The sequence below is a fragment of the Trachypithecus francoisi genome, unplaced genomic scaffold (genome assembly GCF_009764315.1).
Source record: "Trachypithecus francoisi isolate TF-2019V2 unplaced genomic scaffold, Tfra_2.0 Lachesis_group14, whole genome shotgun sequence".
Taxonomy (NCBI): Eukaryota; Metazoa; Chordata; class Mammalia; order Primates; family Cercopithecidae; genus Trachypithecus; species Trachypithecus francoisi.
Window position 1 is genome coordinate 33522113 of NW_022681459.1, and position 20324 is coordinate 33542436.

Here is a 20324-nt window from a genome sequence, read left to right on the forward strand (position 1 = left end):
GCAAAAGTGGTTTCGCTAGATATTTTAGAGCAAGTGCACTGTGCTGAATGGGTGTAAATTGAGGGATTGTTAAGAGAAACTTTCATAGTATTAAAGTGCTGCCTTTTCCCCTGCTTAATATTCAAAAACTGACACAAAGATGAAACTTCACTGTAATTCACAGAAACTTTGAATCAGGGCAAAGCAAGGGAATTAGGAGAACCAGTGCTGAGGAGATCATGATGTCAGGACAAGCTTGTGGCTCACCTAGGAGCTTTTGATGTCTTCTACTGGGTCATTTCCAGGTTCTGGGTGGAGGAGAACCCAGTGGTGAAGGCAAATACATGGGACACATGGATAAAATGCCCTGGTTCTTTTCTTTCTCTCACCAGAGGGGTTGGCCTCGGTGATTTACACAGACACCCTCCAGACCATCATCATGCTGATTGGCTCTTTTTTTTTTTTTTTTTTTGAGGCGGAGTCTCGCTCTGTCGCCAGGACTGGAGTGCAGTGGCCAGATCTCAGCTCACTGCAAGCTCCGCCTCCCGGGTTTACGCCATTCTCCTGCCTCAGCCTCCCAAGTAGCTGGGACTACAGGCGCCCGCCACCTCGCCCGGCTAGTTTTTTTTTTTTTTGTATTTTTAGTAGAGACGGGGTTTCACCGTGTTAGCCAGGATGGTCTCGATCTCCTGACCTCGTGATCCGCCCGTCTCGGCCTCCCAAAGTGCTGGGATTACAGGCTTGAGCCACCGCGCCCGGCCTGATTGGCTCTTTTATTCTCATGGGGTTTGGTAAGTGATGACCCTGCGTGCAGTGCCCAGCAGCCAGAAGTCACGGGACTTGTTTCTGTTCAGTCTGTCTGCTCCTTATTGGGATGCCTTCCAGTTCCATCTGGTCACACTTTCCCGTCATTTATATAATCCCCATCACTGAAATAACTGCCTGACTTCTTTCTTGCTTTATTATCTCAGCATAAGGAAATGGATGGTGGGGAAAAGAACATTACTGTCTTTTAAAAATTATTGCTGGCTGGGCGCGGTGGCTCAAGCCTGTAATCCCAGCACTTTGGGAGGCCGAGATGGGCAGATCACAAGGTCAGGAGATCGAGACCATCCTGGCTAACATGGTGAAACCCCGTCTCTACTAAAAAATACGAAAAACTAGCCAGGCGAGGTGGTGGGCACCTGTAGTCCCAGCTAGTTGGGAGGCTGAGGCAGGAGAATGGCGTAAACCCAGGAGGCGGAGCTTGCAGTGAGCTGCGATCCAGCCACTGCACTCCAGCCCGGGCGACAGAGCAAGACTCCGTCTCAAAAAAAAAAAAAAAAAAAAAAAAGAATTATTGCTTAGGTAAGTTATCTCATTTAACCTTAATTTCTTTGTGTGAAGGACAGACAAAATCAGTAGCAGCGGGTTGATAATTTTACAGAAGTATTTTGTACATTAGATTCAAAGTCTAGAAACCTTTCATTTACACAGAATTTTTATGAAATGAAGGATTAAATAGTAGGAAAAAATTTGAGAACTGAATATTAGTTCAACTGAATCATACACAGACATAGAATACACAACCTGTGTTTGTGTATTCTAACAATGTATTATAGTGGATTTTCATCCAAAACATCCGTAACCTCATTATGACTATTTTGGATGGAAATCTATTGCATTGTGACAATACACAAATATAGGTTGGAGTTTTCTTAATAATGCTCACTTATTAGTATCGTTCAGTTCATTGCCATCAAGCAATATTGACCTAATTTACGGCTTGACAATATTTGTTTTCTCTTATTATGGTATTTATCTTTGCATAGGAAAACTAGCCATACTGGACGGCATGGACACAGGACAGTTCTATCACTGCAGAATGTCTCTGTTGCACAGTGCCACTCCGGAGGCTAGTTGTTAGCACCAATTCTTTGTGTACTTTCTATTCAGTTATCCAGAACTTCTGTGCTGTTCCTGTTCATGGTGCCTTGGTTTCTGGCCTCAGTGATGCACTCCCTGGCATTAGGTCTCTAAACCTCAATTCTGCCATCTTTAGGATGAAGAAGGGGACTCTCATCTCTTAGAGTCTCCTATGTATTTTTGTTACAATCCATATTTATCTAATCAAAGCAACTTCCTTGTATTGTCTGTATCCTTCACTCGGCTAAGTTCCTGCCTTGCACATTTATTTTGCACATGATCCTAGCACAGTGTTTGGCACATAGTAGTCCTTCAGCTAAATAATGAGATAGATTAATGTTAACCCTACAATTGTATAATACCCTGATGAATTTTTCATCATTTAAAGCTATACTAAGCTACCCCAGATGCCTGGGCTCAGCTTTTTGAGAGCAATCACAATTCTCTTCTGTACCTGACTAGCCTTTCCAGACCCGAACAGGCTGAGTCTCATCACTTTCCCTTGTCACGTCTAACCTGCCACCCCCAATTTCTGCTTCTTATCTTTCCAATTTTTTTTATTGTAACAGGCAAAATATAGTGTTGCACCAGAAAACCAGATTGCAAGTAAGATCAAAAGAGCCAAGCTCTGGGTCAAGAAGAGAGGCCTTTGCCTCCTGATCTTTTCAGAGGAGCTGGGGCTTTCTGATGGATAATTTCATGGGGCTCACTTTGTTAGTTCACCTTCCAGTTTGCTTATGCTCTAAATGGTTCTGAGATATCAGTGTCGGCCTGTTGGATAACAGCTTCGTTTTTACCTTAAAAGAGACACTAACTCAAAATTTCAAAGAGCAATATAGGAAGACAAGTCAGAGTTATTTGCTTTCTGTACTTCGTGAAAGTCAATCTGGTAGCATAGGCAGTGCCAGTGGAGGTACCAGAAAGACATGGATCTGGGAGAGGGTCACTGAGGATTGGACTGGGCTGATGGGAGGTGCTTGTGTACCTCCACCAAAAAGGAGTCATCATAAACATTGGACATCTTAGATTTCAGTAAGACACCTCATTTTACTCTGATGCCTTTTTAGCATTTAACGAAGTTGGAGGTTACGAGAGCTTTACCGAGAAGTACATGAATGCCATCCCGTCCGTAGTCGAGGGGGACAACTTGACAATCAGTGCCAGCTGCTACACACCTCGGGAGGACTCCTTCCACATCTTCCGAGATCCTGTCACTGGGGACATTCCATGGCCCGGAATTATATTTGGAATGCCCATTACAGCTTTGTGGTACTGGTGCACAAATCAGGTGAAGTGTGTGTGTGTGTGTGTGTGTCTGTGTGTGTGTCTGTGTGTGTACATGTGTTTGTTGTTCTTGTCTCATAGAAAAACATTTAGTTTCTATTTTGCACACACATCGTTTAAAGAGTCAAACACTTCTTCATTTTTGTTTTTTGTGTTTTTTTAGGTGGAGTCTCACTCTGTCACACAGGCTGGAGTGCAGTGGCATGATCTCAACTAACTGCAACCTCCACCTCCCGGGTTCAGGTGATTCTCCTGCCTCAGCCTCCCGAGTAGCTGGGATTACAGGTGTGCACCACCACGCCCGGCCAACTTTTGTATTTTCAGTAGAGACAGGGTTTCACCATGATGTTGGCCAGGCTGGTCTCAAACACCTGACCTCAGGTGATCTGCCCACCTCGGCGTCTCAAAGTGCTGGGATTACAGGGATGAGCCACCACACCCAGCTTAAAGAGTCAAACACTTCTACAAAGCTTGCTATTTAAAAACAGCTGCACGGTACCCTGCTTTCTACCCTATTTCTTGTCCTTCAGAGGCAAATGCTTTCAGCTCTTTTAAGTAAGTGTTTTGGCATTTATTTCTGTTCCCTAAATCCTTGTGTTCAGTGTGCAGTCTGTGAGCCATCAACATGGACATCACCTTGGAGCTCACTAGGAGTAAATGCTCTCAGACCCTGTAACCCTATCTAGACCCTTTGAATTGGAATCTGCTCATTAACTTGATCCCCAAGTGATTCAGATAAATGCTTGTGTTGCTCCCTGTTGGTTTTAGGATTTTATTGTTGGCTTCCCTATGATGAAGGATGAGAGTTTAGCTGTCTTTCAACTTTCCCTTCCCAGCCCCATGCAAGCACATCTGTTCCCCAATCCTCCCAATAGCTGTCGATCACAATTTTGGAGAGATCAGCATTCGGTGCCACCATTTTTGTGACTACCCGAATGTAATTCACATGAACCATGTGATGTACATTCCCTGACTTTTCCTTAGCATTTTTTTTTTTTGTTCCTGGAATTAATAATTTTAAGTCTTGTTTTCTTTCTTTTTAAAAAAACATTATTTTTTGAATAGAGACAGGGTCTCACTATGTTGTCTAGGCTAGTCTCAAACTCCCGGACTCCAGCAATCCTTCTGTCTCGGCCTCCCAAAGTGCTGCACTTACAGGTGTGAGCCACCGCACCTGGCCAATTCTTAATTTTTCATCTTGAATTTTCTTGCTAATTATTACTCATTGAATGAAAGGTTCTCCTAGAGTCTTTTGCCCTCTCACAGTCTGGCAGCACTCCCTCTGGTGCCCAACTAACTTATCCAGTGACCCCTTCACTGTCATCTTTGGGAATTCATTTTTGCCCTACTCAGGTTATTTCTCCTTTTTCCAGTATCACCAGTTGTCTTCTTTCTTAGTTTATTCCGTCTTTTGGGGCAAATCCAAGCCTTCAGTATCTTCCTGAGCTAGGCCTCAGGAAGTGAGAGTGAGTGAGAATGTGTGATATTTGTTTTTCTGTGCCTGGCTTATTTCACTTAGCGTAATGACCTCCAGTTCCATCCATGTTGCTGCAAATGACAGCCCTTCATTGTTGTGTGTGGCTGAATGGTTTTGCATTGTGTATTATGCACATTTTCCTAATCCACTCATCCGCTGATGGACACTCAGGCTGATTCCACATGCTGGCTATTGTGAATAGTGCTGCAGTGAACATAGGAGTGCAGATAGCTCTTTGGTATACTGGTCCACATCATTTCTTATGGCAACATTAAACTCTGGAGACACTCACTGCCTTGGAAATCATCCCCTGATTATTTCATGAGTGTGTCATGTTCTCCCGGCAGGTCATCGTGCAGCGCTGCCTGAGTGGCAAGGACATGTCTCACGTGAAGGCCGCTTGCATCATGTGTGCTTACCTGAAGCTGCTGCCCATTTCCTCATGGTGATGCCAGGGATGATCAGCCGCGTCCTGTACACAGGTAAGCCCTGAATCCGTATGTTCTCTCTTTTTTTTATGCTTGTATTCTGAGAAGTGTTCTTAAAATGTCATAAAGCCTTGAGAAAATCCATTCTGGATGGAAGTAAAAGCAGAATTCCAGGTGGAGGGCACAGCCTGCACAGCGGTGAAAGGCAGGAAAATGTGGCATATTGAACGCTCTGTTCCTTTATCCTTTTCATACCATCTGCCTGTCTCATAGACATTTGAGTCTGTGAGTTCCGTCTTCATGAGTTGCTTAGATTTAAGGAAGTCCAGAGAATATGGCAAAACGACACTGCAGGATGAGGTAGGATTGGGTTAATTTGAGTCGAGTGAGCTGTACTGTCTGAGTTTGGTGATATCTCTGACTGAGAAGGTCTTGGTCCCTCTGAGAAAACTGGAGAACTGAATCAGTTTTCACTGCTTTGGAATCAGGCTGTTTGGGGATATGTAAATTTCTGAGTCAGCTGAGAGTAACTGCTAGTGTTGAACTCAACTTCCTTTATTATGAAAAGTGAAGAAAATATAACCAAATCTTTCTTGACTTACCGAGGAATCATTTTTATCGGGGTAATCCATCAGATAACACTAAATCCACGTCATGTTTTCTCAACTGGGCATCAGTTGATTTCACTGAAATATTGTTAAGTGAACATCAAGGGACCAGCATCCTTCTTATTGCAGCTTTGTAATATTCTTTCTAAGGGTAAAGAATATTCATGCCTGTAATCTCACCTACTTGGGAGGCTGAGGCAGGAGAATCGCTTGAGGCCCAGGACTTTGAGACCAGCCTGAGCAATACAGCAAGATCCCATCTCTAAATAATAAGATAAAGTAGCTAGGCATGATGGTGTGTTCCTATAGTCTCAGCTGCTTGGGAGGCGGGAGGATTGCTTGAGCCCAGGAGTTCAAGGCTACAGTGAACTATGATTGCATCATGGCACTACAGCTTGGGTGACAAAGTGAGATCCCATCTCTTCAAAAAAAAGTGTAGGTATCTAACTAGTGGGGAATAGCCAAAGAAATTATTGTGCACCTCCTTTATGGAAAAATGAAAACAGGAGACTGAAGACTATCTCAAAACTTGGGAAAATACTGAGGTTAGGATACTAAGTGTAAAAAGAAACTTGAAAAATAATGTCTCAACAACTACCATAGTTTTACAAAAAAGACATTTCTCTATAGAAAAGGATTAGGAAGGAATGAAAAGAAGCTAATGTGCTGAGGTGTTATTTTTCTGGGTGATTCTTTATCAAGCCTCCCTGTCTGTTGTCATAATGTTGTTTAAGCAAAAACAAAAACCAACAAGGTATTGTGCAACTGCCACAGAGGTGAGGCATCATGACACATGGGACAGTCACCCAACTGACCATCACAAGCGACACCTCTTGTTAGATGCAGGTGAAAGATAGTAGGCTAAATGTGACTGCACTCAGGACCTAACTTCCCATTGCTGTTGTTGTCAATCTCTTGAGTTCTGTGTTCCTGGAAGAATGTCTTCTTTTGCTGTTTTCCCAGAGGATGGGGTCCACTCCCTCTCTTTGCTCAAATGTTCTTGCTAGGCCACGTCCCAAGAGAGCCCCTGTCCCATTGGTCAGTGCAAGGGGGCTACAGGGATGAGATACTTAGGGTTGTGTTTTGGGAATAGAGGGGCCAGATCTGTGAGACGCAATTGCTAAACAATGCTCCTGCTAATCAACCCTCCAGCACCACTCCTGATTTGCTATGTGGTCAGGTTATCTCACCTCTCTGTGCCTCAGTTTCCTCATCTGTAAAACGGTGTGACTACTACCTACCTCATGGGGTGTTAAGAATAACACGCAGAAAGCACTCAGCACAGTGCCTGGTACGTGGCAGAAACACAATGGCTGGTCACCTTGTGGGGGTGGTGGTTGCTGCCAAGGCTCAAGTCAACTGGAAGATGGACAAGGAGGAGGACGGGCCAAGGCAGAAAGCTGATCAGAAGGCAGAGGTGGACAGGGGCAGGGACGTCGTCAGATCTGGGCACTCGCTGCCCCACATACCGTGGATGCTAAGCTGGGAGGCAGGGACATGCGAGCCCCGCCGCAGTGTGGGAACCGCCAGGCCCCGAGTGTATGCACATGGCTCAATTCCAAGCCCCAAGGAGACAGACATGGAGATGAGGGCCCTGATGACCCTCATGCCTGTGCTGGGGCCAATGTGGAAGGGAGAAAGGTCATGAGCCCAGCAGACTTGGCAGAGTGCTGGGAGGGAAGAGGGCACTGGATCCAGGAACGAAGACTCTTAACAGGTGGAGCGAATGGGTGGCCTGAGAAGGAGCAGGTGTTGCTCACCTGTTCGCACCTGGCAGGACTGACTGACCTTGGGGTCACAGCCCATCGCAGCACACGCTCTAAAAGGATTCCAGAGATTTGGGGCACCAACTCTAGACCTTTGATGATTCAAAACTCCCCAGATGGCCAGGCGAGGTGGCTCACGCCTATAATCCCAGCACTTTAGGGGGCCAAGGTAGGAGGATTGCTTGAGCCCATGAGTTCGAGACCAGCTTGGGCAACATGGTGAAACTCCATCTCTATAAAAAAATGAAAAATTGGCCAGGTGCGTGCCTGTAGTCCCAGCTATGCAGGAGGTTGAGGTGGGAGGAGGTCAACGCTACAGTGAGCCTAGGAGGTCAATGCTACAGTGAGCCATGATCATGTCACTGTACTCCAGCCTGGGTGACAGAGCGGGACTCTGTCTCAAAAAAAAAAAAAAAAAAAAGGACTCCTCAGAAATTGCAAAATGGCAATCCCCACTCCTAATTCAATCCCAGAGTTCATGGACGAAGAGAGCATCAGCCATGGGAGAAAGCATCAGATGCCACCTAACAGCCTCATTATGCAGACAAGCACATGGCAGCTGGAGAGCCGAGGGAGCTGCCCAAAGCCCACAGCAAGCCTCTCTTCTCTTCTCCAAGGAAGAGGCCCCATTTCCAAATCACCTCAGGCCAGGTTTGCGGGAAGTGAGCAGCAAGTCTCCAGGAGGGGCGGGGCATGGTGACTTACGCCTGTAATCCTAAAACTATGGGAGGCCGAGGTGGGCGGATTACCTGAGGCCAGGAGTTCAAGACCAGCCTGGCCAACATGGCGAAACTCTGTCTCTACTAAAAATACAAAAAAATTGGCCAGGTGTGGTGGTGGGTGCCTGTAATCCCAGCTACTTGGGAGGCTGAGGCAGGAGAGTCGCTTGAACCCGGGACCCGGGAAGCAGATGTTGCGGTGAGCCAAGATCACGCTACTGTACTCCAGCCTCGGTGACAGAGCAAGACTTGTCTCAAAAAAAGAAAAAGGGGATTAGGGCATTATTATGTGAAGTGATCCACATATACTATTTAATCCCACAATCCATTGAAGGAAATAGGTGGGGTTTTTTTTCTTTTCTTTCCTTTTTTCTTTTTTTTTTTTTTGAGACAGAGTCTCACTTTGTCACCCACGCTGGATTGCAATGGTGTGATCTCGGCTCACTGCAGCCTCCACCTCCCAGGTTCAAGTGATTCTCCTGCCTCAGCCTCCTGAGTACCTGGAACTACAGGTGCATGCCACTATGCTCAGCTAATTTTTGTATTTTTAGTAGTGATGTGGTTTTGCCATGTTGGCCAAGCTGGTCTCAAACTCCTAACCTCAGGTGATCTGCCCACCTCAGCCTCCCAAAGTGCTGGGATTACAGGTGTGAGCCACCACCCCCACCCCTCTACTCAGATTCTCTAAAGCGTTCCTAACAGCTCCCCCTCCCAAAGGTTAGAGATGCTGACATCGTTTTTTTTATAATTTTATTTCTATCATAAGAGTAAATCTAATATTGAGAAAGACCAGAGCAGAGATAAAAAGAAAACTGAAACACAAAAATCAATAGTAAATACAGAAACCAAATATGGTGGGTTGGTTGCTGTTTTGTTGTTGGAGATTTTTTTTTAAATGAATTTATCATCCTTTGCACAAACTTCACAAAAGGAAAAGAAAAAAAGGAGAAAAATGGAAACAAAAGCAATAAAAGAAAAGGCAAAGAGCCTTTTTTTTTTTAAAAAAAAAGAAATATATGCTATGGTAAAAGACAATTCAAACAGTATAGAAGGGTATGAAGTGAAAAATAAATCTGTTTTTGCGCCCCCCCCTCAGTTATTCCTTATCCTTAGACCTATTAGCCAGTTTGCTACTCTTGGCAGAAGGAAACTTTTTATTGTGTTTTTCACATTGCAAGCGATGGTATCCATTTTCTGAAGGAGAAGGTGGAATTTAGAAAATTCCCAGAGGCATCTAATTTGCTAAAAGATAATGAACATCATATGAAAGAATTAAACGTTTTCCTGGATCCTGACAAAATAAAGATATCAATCAAAGAAACTCCCCAAAGGAAGTCCAGATGGCCACGCAATTGAACTTTATCATGCTCATAGGTCTGGCAATCCCCATGCCCTTGAAATACCCAGGAAAACCACCCAACAAAAAGGAATACCTGATAAATGTAATGATTCTTGATAAAGCCAACCTGAAACTGGAGGAAATCTTATAAAACTGTTACCTTGTTCAGTAATCCTGATGAACCCAGGAGCAAACTTCCGCCTCAACCAGTCCTTTAAACACAGCCACAGATCCTTCTGAATTCACAGGGTCTTGTGTAGGCAGGATAGTGCAGTCTCTTGCACAACATATGAGAGTATATCATTCATCATATAAAGTGGATCATCCCAAAGCATTTGACTATGTTGTAATTCCAAATTTCAGAAGCATGTGAAAAATCGATAGGACGCTGCTGCGGTCCCAGTGTTTATGTCCCTCTAAAATTTGTATTAAAACCAGCAGGGCACAATGGTTCATGCCTGTAATCCCAGCACTTTGGGAGGCCAAGGTGGTGGACCATCAGGTCAGGAGTTTGAGACCAGCCTGACCAACATGGTGAAACCCCGTCTCTACCAAAAATACGAAAAATTAGCCCAGTGTGGTGGTGTGTGCCTGTAATCCCAGCTACCCAGGAGGCTGAGGCAGGAGAATCACTTGATCCCAGGAGGCAGAGGTTGCAGTGAGCCGAGATCATGCCACTGCACTCCAGCCTGGGCGATAGAGCAAGGCTCTGTCTCAGAAATAAATAAATAAATAAAAATAAAAAAATAAAAAATAGTGTTAAAACCGAATCCTCAGTGCAGTGGTATTAAGACGTGGCTCCTGATTGGGTCATGGGGGCTCCGTCCTCTTGAATGGGATTAGTGCCCTTATGAAGGAGGCTTGAGGGAGTCTTGCCCTCCATGTAAGAACACAGAAGGTGCCATCTACAAGGAGCAGGTCCTCGCCAGGCATCAAATCTGCTGGTGCCTTGCTCTTGAAGTTTCCAGCCTCCAGAACTGCGAGCAATAAATTTCTGTTTGTAAATTACCCAGTCTAAGGTATTTTGCTATAGCAGCCCACATGGACTAAGACAAACATACTGGCTTTTACCTAAACCACCTACGAAATTTGAAAGTCTGAAATATTAAGAAATGGGCAAAAGGTAACTGAAATACCACTAGAGTCAGATGCCAGCCTATCTGTGTCCTTTGTTATTTAATATAACATAGAGTGGGCCCGGTGCGGTGGCTCAAGCCTGTAATCCCAGCACTTTGGGAGGCCGAGACGGGTGGATCACGAGGTCAGGAGATTGAGACCATCCTGGCTAACATGGTGAAACCCCATCTCTACTAAAAAAAAAACAAAAAAATACAAAAAAAACTAGCCGGGCCAGGTGGCGGGCGCCTGTAGTCCCAGCTACTCGGGAGGTTGAGGCAGGAGAATGGCATAAACCCGGGAGGCGGAGCTTGCTGTGAGCTGAGATCCGGCCACTGCACTCCAGCCCAGGCGACAGAGCGAGACTCCATCTCAAAAAAAAAAAAAAAAAAACAAAAAAAAAACAGAGTGGTGGTGGGGGCAGGAGAAATAATTGATTTCTTTAGGAAAAAGCAAATGAGAAGGCTCACTGTTGTTGTGACTCATGTCTATAATCCCAGCACTTTGGGAGGCCAAGGTGGGTGGATCACAAGGTCAGGAGATCGAGGTACCATCCTGGCTAACACGGTGAAACACCATCTCAACTAAAAAATACAAAAAATTAGCCGGCCGTGGTGGTATACACCTGTAGTCCCAGCTACTTGGGAGGTTGAGGCAGGGGAACGGTGTGAACTCTGCAGGCGGAGATTGCAGTGAGCAGAGATTGTGCCACTGCACTCCAGTCTAGGCAACAGAGCAAGACTCTGTCTCAAAAAAAAAAAAGACTCACTGTTGTTACTCAAAAAGAGAGGCTTGGGATAAGATTGGCACAACAGGATGCTACTGCTTTCTATCACAGCATGCTTCTGAAAACCAGGCCATAAATCAGATCCCGGAGAAGCAAATCCTATTTACCCAATAGGAATGATGTTATAATTGAATGAAGCTTGCTTTGCTGATCAAGGATTGGGCATTAAACTAATCCTATGTAACTTCTCCTCCCCTGCCCTGATGCAAACTGACGTGACAGCCAGCCACAAGGAAGAGAGACTTCTGTGGCTCTTTCCAGCCCTCCACCACTGTCTCCTAGGCCTCAGCACCTCAGGAGGAAAGGGTAACTCTTTCAACCTTGTGAGGAACCTCATGAAAAACCACACTCAGAGGTCTTCCCTGCCACGCCGCCTCCCGTGACCTAGTAAATGTTCAGGTACTGGTGCATGGTACACATCTCTTCATTCAACAGATTGCTGGCTTTGTAGTGTGTCTATGGTCTCACACATGAAAAGGAACACAAAATTGTAGACAACTAACTGTACAATGCAGTGTGACAAGCTTTCCTAGAATATACTGAGATAAAAATGAAATATTATGTTTCACTGAATCTTAAGCACCATTATTTTATGTATCAACCAGAAAGAAAATAAAATACTTCCGGCCAGGTTTGGTGGCTCACGCCTGTAATTCCAGCACTTTGGGAAGCCGAGGCATGTGGATCACGAGGCGGGTGGATCGCGAGGTCAGGAGATCAAGACCATCCTGGCTAACACAGTGAAACCTCATCTCTACTTAAAAAAAATAAAAATAAAAAAAATTAGCTGGGCATGGTGGCGGGCTCCTGTAGTCCCAGCTACTGGGGAAGCTGAGGCAGGAGAGTGGCGTGAACCTGGGAGGCGGAACTTGCAGTGAACCAAGATCCCACCACTGCACTCCAGCTTGGTCTACAGAGAGAGACTCCATCTAAAAAAAAAAAAAAAAAAAAAAAAAAAAATCCAACTACAAGATACCGTCAATGGCAAAGTGCATCCTGATTCCAGAGGTGAATAAGAAGTCTGTGTTAGAATGGTGAAATGTGGTGATTAACTTTTAAAGAAGTAATTAGTATTAAGTCTCAGCATGAACCAAGCCTTACTATGGATGCTGAGAAAAGGTAGCAATTATTTCTGCTGGAGTGACTGGAGGAGGTATCACAAAGGTGGTGACATTTGACCTGAGTTTCAAAGGATTTTGTCAGTGGGAGAAAGTGGGAAGAGCGTTCCAAGCTGAAGGAATAGCATGAGCAAAGGTATGGAGGCAGAAAAGGGGTCCATGTTTATGGGCCAGCTAATATATTCTAAGTAGTTAGAATATACATAAGGTGCGGGGAGAGAGAGTTGGTTGCTAAAGCTGGAAACATTGCAGCCACATTGTAAATGGCTTATAATACCAGGCATGGGAGTTTGTACCCCAGAGGTAATAGGGAGCCATTGAATGCATTGAGCTGGAGGGGGCGGTGACATGATTTGGAAAGGTCAGTTTGGTAGGGTAAATGAAGGATAGCATGGAGAACTGTAAGAATAGATAGACAGGAATAAATACAAGTAGACCATAACCAGCCAGGTTGGAGGTGGGTGGAGAGAAAACCATACACTCGGATCTTTGTGATGACGTCAGATTTTTAAAAGGTTAAGGCAACCATACGGCAATGAGAATAAAAGATCTACAATCATATACAACAATATGGGTGAATTTCACAATGTTGAGTGAAAGAAGCCAGACACGAAGAGGACAGACAGAGATTCCATTTATATCAAGCCCAAGAAGAGGCAAAACCCAATCTACAGTGTTAGCGGCCAGCATGGTGGTTACCCTTGGGAAGGTGAGTGACCGGACAGCAACGTGACTTTTAAGTGGTGGTAATGTTCTGGTTCTTGATGCTGATTACATGAGTGTGTTCACTTTGGGAAAATTCACTGAACTGTCTGTTATATTTCAATACAATATACGAAACATATTTAGGACCATGGAGAGAAACTGGAAGTCAGGATCTGGAATGGAGGTAGCAGGAAGCTGTTGGACCCTGCAGATGCTCAATCCCAGAATGAGCTGAAGCGCTGGGATAATGCCATGGACCACAAAGGGGACTTCGTGTGGTGCATTAGGAGAAAGCATGGATGGATGTTGAAAAGAATGCAAAACTTCCTCATCTCCAGGTCTGTCACAGAGACACACAGGATGTACTGGTAGAGAATGACCAGAAAACAGTATAGTGGAACAAGCATAAAATGAAAGACGAGGAGACTGTTAGAGGGCACCTAGATGCTTTCAGTGAGCCTATGTCTCCAGGGCCAGAGTAAGTACCTGTCAAGACAGCAAGACACTGTAGCTGGGATCCAGAAAGAGCACCTGAAGGATCTTTGGGAGATGAGTGAAGGGAAGGGTTAGGTGGCAGGGGATGCAGCAGAGTTCAGGTTTCCTGAGAGCCTAAAACGGTGACTTCAGCAATAGGGGATTCGGGTATTTATCGTCAGCAGCATTTGAGGAGAGCTGATTGTACAAACGACGTGTGATCACACAGAGAGCAGAGCTCCCTAGCAGTGGGTGTGTTCACCAAGAGGCAGCCCAGTGACAATCACCCTTATTCATGGAATTATTCATCTGACAGAGAAATTAGGACATAGCATGTATCAAGGTTTCAGCATGTAGTTTAGCAAGACTTTTCTTGATTTTGGGGGGTGCAAGACACAGAAATGAGGACTGCAGAATGTGGAAGTTGGGAGCAATTTTCAGTAGGTTTCATTGTAGGACCTGAGGGGGCAGATGATCCCCAGTGTGGGCAGTCACAGGGCTGTGCCTTTGTCATTCTCCCATTTAACATTCTGACTAACGCTTTAGGACGAGAAAGAAAATCTGATTGTGTAATGGCAATGGCATTAACTGAGAGAGATGGTGAATATGAGTGACAACAGACTCACCACGCAGGATGCCTTCAACAGGCTGCAACATCAGAACGTGGTCAAAGGTTAAATGTTTCAATCCTATTCAGAGGCCTCCAAATTAAACAGTTTATAAGTAATGTTAGAGAGATGTGGCTTGTTGTTCATTTGAAGGGTCAGCAACAACATCCCCATAGAAAACAAACCTAGGGCTCTTGGAGAACCAGGAGCTTCCTATAAGCCAAAGAGGTGATGCGGCTGCTAGCAAAATGTGGGTAAACCTGGACTGTAAAAACAGTGGGGACAGCCATCCAGAGGTCTGAGCACAGAGGGGCGGCCCTACTCTACATGCTTCCTGGCCCAGGTGGAGAGTTTCGTGGTTGGTTCTGGGTAATGTTTTTGAGGAGAGCCATGAGCAGACTCTGGACTCATGGCCAGGGGAAGTATGGGGGCATTTGTCCCACACGGGAAGACTTGGCTAGAGGTGGAGAGTGAGGAGGGTGCCTAGGAACTGTCTCTGGGAGAGAACTGCCATGGGTGAGAGGGAGCACTGTGGACTCCTGCTACAGGTTAAAGCCGGGTAAAAGCTATAGGAAGACTGACTGGTGGAGCCTAAGAAAAAAAATGTGTGAAAACCTCATGAATCAAGTCATGAAGTGGGAACCTCAGCAGGCACTGATCTTGTCATCTTTAGCAGTAATATAATTATTTATCACATGCCTAATAAGTACCCAGTACTGTGTTAGGAACTTTATATGCATTATCTTACTTAACGAGGGAGATAATTACATATAAAATGTTTATAACAGTGTCTGGCACAGGTGAATGTGCACTATGCGTTAGCTGTTGTCATTATTGAATCTTCATAATAACCCTATGAAAGAGGAGCCATTATTGTCCCCATTTTACAGATGGAGAAAGTGAAGCTCAGGAAGTTAAGTGACTTACTCAAAGTTGCACCACTAATACTTAATAAGCCAGAACTTGAGGCCAGGGCTGCCCGACTCCAAAGCGCACCACTGGCACCACTGTCCCTAAAGGGTAAAGAAGGACTCATATGTTTGGAGAGGATAGGAACAGAGGCTTCCTAAGCCTGTTGTTCATCTAAGGCTCTGTTCTAAAACTGTGCCTCTTGTCCATCCTGGTCCCCTTTGTTAATAATCTGATTGTTTTTGAAGCCTCTAAATGAGAGGGGATTTTTATCCCTGTTGCCAGTCTGTGTTTTTCTGGAGATCACCCAATTACAAGCGAAATGTCTCCTCTGTGATCATTCAGGACGTGTCCCACTGACCTGAATCAGTCTTCCACAGTGCTCAAACCACATGAGGAGTATGGATAGAGGAGGCTCCGTGTTCTGCTGGACTGCCCTAGGCTTGCCGTTGACTCTTGAAGGATTTAGTCACAGACTCTCCAGGCCAGACACTCTCCTCCCTGATAAACCAAAAGATCCAGATTCTCTTTAATCCAGTGGAGTGCCCTGGCCAGCTCATTTCACTTCTTGCTGATCTGGACGTTCAGCAATGTTCTTTGCCTCATTAAGGCTGTCTGTTCAGCTCTATAAAGGCATCGTCAAGGAAAGGCAAGTGGAGCAGAGACAAATGCAGGAATTTCGGGTCAGACAGGACTGGGTTTGGGCCACCTCACTGCCTCTGCCAAGTATCATTAGGTACACCATTTCATCAAGCTGGACCTCAGTCTCTTAATTTGCAAAACTGGGATCCTAACACCAATTTTCCAGGCAGATGTGAAGATTAAGATGATGCATACCAAGGCGTCTGGCATAGAGTAGGTAAGTGTTTAATAAATAGTAGCTATTGTTATTACTCAAGTTGTGTCACTAGAACACATCTGATGTTGAAACATAACTTTATGGCTTAAAAAACATGCCTTATGAAAAGGGATCTGTAACTTAGATTCATTCAGCTAGTCTTTTTTAGAGCCATCATTCATAACTTACCATTTTAAAAAAAGCAAAGAAATGAAAACAAATAATGTACTTCAAGAAAAAAATAGGCTACCAACTACTTGGTTGAAAGAAGCATTTCCATATAGGCACGAATGAGAAATAACATGGAAGATGTCTGCAAAGATGGTGTGTGTGAAAATATGTGAAACCATGGCACATAATTGCATCTCCACCCTGCCAGTTTCAATACTATATATTAGTTTGGTGCAAAAGTAATTGCGGTTTTGGCCACTACTTTCAGTGACAAAAATTGCAATTACTTTTTCACCAACCATATGTGTGTATATATATATATGTATGTGTGTATATATATTTATATATGTATGTATATATATATATATGTATGTATATATGTTTGCGTGTGTATGTGTAGTTTGTTTTGTTTTAAAGAAGAAAGTAAGGTAAGACCTTGCTGCTGTTAGGAGTTAGAGTAGAGGCAGGCATGGATAACAGTCAAATTGGGAAAAGGGTATTAAAAACTGGACCCAGTTGCTGGGAGGAGGCAGCTCTGGAGGGCAGATCTGAGCAGCTCTGGGTGGCAGGGTGTGTCAGCCCAATGAGGAAGGAGAGCAGACAGCAGAGAGACCTGGTTAGCTTCCCAGGGTCAGGATCCTGTTCCAAGGGATGGAGTGTCCTGTTGACAGGCAGCCAGATGGACCATGGAGCCCCAAAATCCCCAGAAAGGAAGCGAGCACCATCTCTCAACCTCTGAGCTGGGTTTTGGAGACTGACTTCTGTGTGTAGGCAGAGGGTTTGGGAGAAAAGACTGCTAAGGAAACAGGATTATGGAAACAAGATAATAATTTGAGCCATACAGACCTGGGAAAACATGGATCTTTCATCACTTCCTGGAGATGCAACTTGAGCACGTTGCTTTCTAGGTCTCTATTACATCTCTTAGAAGGTAGATGTGTTCATGGGAATCAAGTGTTTTCCACATCCTGGGACTTGGCCAATGCACTTTATTCGAATTGATAAGAAGCACAATGATTACTCTAGCCAATTCTCATCCTCTCTTCTGCTTATAACCTGGCTTGGCCACCAAATGTGCTTATTGTGGTAGAGTCTCCTAACTGGTATTTCTGCTCATACTCTTTCCTCCGCTAAGGATTCTCCAGTCTGCAGCCAGAGTGATCCTGTTAAAATACATCAGATCATGGCACTGCTGTACCCAGTAGCCTCCCATTGTTCCTGTTTCCTGTGTCCTCCCAGTGCTGAGGCCCCACATGGTCCCACCTACCTTTGACCTTGGGTCCGATTCCTTTTTTCCTTGCCCACTCTGCCCCACCACATTGGCTTCCACACTGTTCCTTGAAAATGCTAGGCACACTCCTGTCTCAGAGCCTCTGCTCTTGCTGATCCTCTCCATGGAACACTATTCGCCTGTCTTTCTTACTTACCTTCTTTGTGTCTTTGCTGAGAAGTCACCTTAGTGTGTCTTTCCCTGACCTCCCTATTCCAAATTGCAGCCCCACGCTGCCAGTCTCAATCCTCTTTCCTGCGTTTTTGTTCACCATGGCACTTTTCATAAACAGACATACTAACATATCTTCTTCCTTATTGTCTTATCTTACTGTCTCTCTTTCTCCACTAGAATGTCAATTCTACAAAGGCAGGGATTTTGGTCTGGTTTTTTCCTTCCTATATCTTCGGCTCCTAGGACACTGTCCAGTAGGTAATATTCCCTTCAAAACACTTGTCGAAGGAATGAATGATTATTATAAAGCAAGAGGCTGGACCCCAGCTCTGGAGGAACATGCATTCTAGGCTGGTGACTGAGGCAGGAGCTCAGACTCAGGAAGCACATCAAGGACCCAGTTACTCAAACTGTAACACCAGGCCAGAGTAAGATCTTGGAACCAGAGGGATGCCCAGGCATCAGGAGTGGCCTGTGAGCTCAAGAGACTGGCCTGGAGCCATGCCGATGGAGAGTGAGATTGGTGCCCTCCAGGTCAGGGCAGATGCCAGGTCATGCATCTTGGGGCCAGGTCACCCCACCATAAGTGGAGACAGAGGGGCCGTAGGGCAGGATGTCAGGCAGAGCCTTTATCCCCTTAGTAAATGTCAGGCAAAGTTACCAGCTTTCAACTTATTCCCAGGTGTAAGTGTCAGTGGACACTCTATATTGGCACAGCTTGCAAGGAGAACACAAATGACTAAAGGAAAGAATGAAAAAAACAAGTGAAAATGTTGATTCAGAAACCTGAGCTGAGGTTTGAGGAATGGCAGGTGCCAGAAGCCTATGACTAGAGAATATTTGTGATGTCAAGTGAGACAGCCGTTGAGCAAATATCTGGGGATTACAATTGTCGTTTGGACCATTTCTTGCCCTCCCTCCCTTCCTTCCTCCCTTCCTAGGGGAGACGCTCAGGTGAGCTCTGCTCAGGCAAACCCTCCAGCTTGGGGAAAAGGAAACGCCAAGTGGAGCCGGGAGAGGTGGTGTCTACAGAAACCTAGAAAGAGAAGTTAGGGCAGAGGAGAATTCGGCCTGGTTTCCCTGGTGCCGTCCAAGGTACTTTCTAGTAGTTGTGCTCAACCTCCAATCTTATCTTCATGCTTCCTAGTAACTCCTCCTGGATTCAGGGCTGCCCTTGCCTCACTCCAGTAGAGCTAGTGTGTGGCCACCATCCACTCCAAATCCCTCACCATATGCAGGAGGGAACTATTGTCCAGAGCAACTGAGTTAGTGCAGTGCTCCTCCTGCAGAGAAGACTTGCAGTCCCACATGCCTGGCTCCCACTGCACTGTGCACGGAGTTCCTGCTGGCTCTGGGTTCTGGTCCTCTAGTAGCTCTGTGTGCTTCCACTAGCTACAGAACCTCTCTGCGCATCAGTGTATTCACCTCTAAAGTAAAGGTGAGTAACACAGTATGCTTACAGGGCCGTCGTGGGGATTACATTATAACGCACATAGTAAGTACTCAGCAAAGGTCAAACTCCCATTCTTGTTACAAGGTCGTCGATATCTGCCACAGTCCCTGGTTCAGGCTCAAGTATGTTTTGTGATTTGATGTCCTACTGCGTTCCTCGCATTAATCAGCCCCTGGGACTTTATTAGATTGATGACCACGATTCCCGTTCTTTAAGTATGCAGAGGCACAAGGAACCCAAGGTCTTAGGTCAGTTCACTCGGGTACATCTGGCTGGGGATTGCTTTGGCTAAGATTGGCCAGTGAGACCTGGCAGAGAGAGGGCCAAGTCCAGGGGCGCCCGCAGCCCCGCTCTGGCCTGAGGATGGTGCTCCCACCCCGGAAGACTTCTAGGGCGGGGCTCCTCAAGAATGGGGACGCGGGGAGGTCAAATGCCTGGAGGGGGCGGTAGCGCACTTAAGGTTGGGACCCCAGCTTTGCCTGGGTTTGGCAAAGGGCAGTTGCTCCTTCCGGTGGGAGGAAAGAGGTGTCCTCAGGCAAGGCCCTAAGGGCCGGGCAGCCTGGCACCAACGGGCGTTTGAGCACTGGTGGGCAGTCTTCAGTGACCCTCTGAACTCTGTCAGGGGCTCATGGGCGCCAGAGCAGAACGGGAGAGCGCAGGCTGCAGATGCCTCTGGGACGCCTTGGTGGACCGTTGGCCTGCCCAGACCTTCCTGGCCAGACCTCCCAGAAGCGGTTCCAAACCACCGTTGCAGGTGCTACAGGCAGCGCTCGGCGGAGCGGTGGCGGCCACTGCGTGTGCCAGTGCGTGGTCGTGGTTCCCAGATCGCTGTTCCCGGGCGCTGTGGCGCCTGGAGGTGAGCTGTCGGTGGGCAGCGGCAGCGGGAGCGGCAGAGGGCCGGGGGCGTATGTGTGCGTGTGCTGGGAAGACGGCCCTCCCCGCCGCCGTCACAGCGCCAGGCCTCCCCTCCCCGGGCGCGCAGGGCTACTCCCCATCGCTGGAGGCAGCCCGAGCCGCCGCTGAGCAGCCTCGCCTTCGCCTCCCACGTTTCCTGCCGTCCGCCCTCCCCGAGTCGGGTTCCAGGGGACCGAAGAAAAAGGAACTCAAGGGGGCTACAGGTCCCCTGCATGGAGCAGAGGGAGAGCAGGAGGCCCAGGATGTGCAGAAGATGTGCCGACTGGAGTCTCCTGCAGGCC

At 46.1% G+C, this 20324-nt stretch overlaps 1 protein-coding gene across 1 annotated transcript in view; it reads left to right on the plus strand.

Moving 5' to 3' along the window:
• Nucleotides 1-20151, plus strand: part of LOC117096506 (solute carrier family 5 member 4-like) — a 30926-nt gene extending 10775 nt beyond the window's left edge. Inside the window, 4 exon segments of the mRNA XM_033233937.1 lie at nucleotides 2952-3172; nucleotides 4993-5077; nucleotides 5080-5127; nucleotides 19751-20151. Of these exon segments, the coding sequence (XP_033089828.1) occupies nucleotides 2952-3172; nucleotides 4993-5077; nucleotides 5080-5127; nucleotides 19751-20151 (755 nt within the window).
• The last annotated feature ends 173 nt before the right edge of the window (nucleotides 20152-20324 follow it).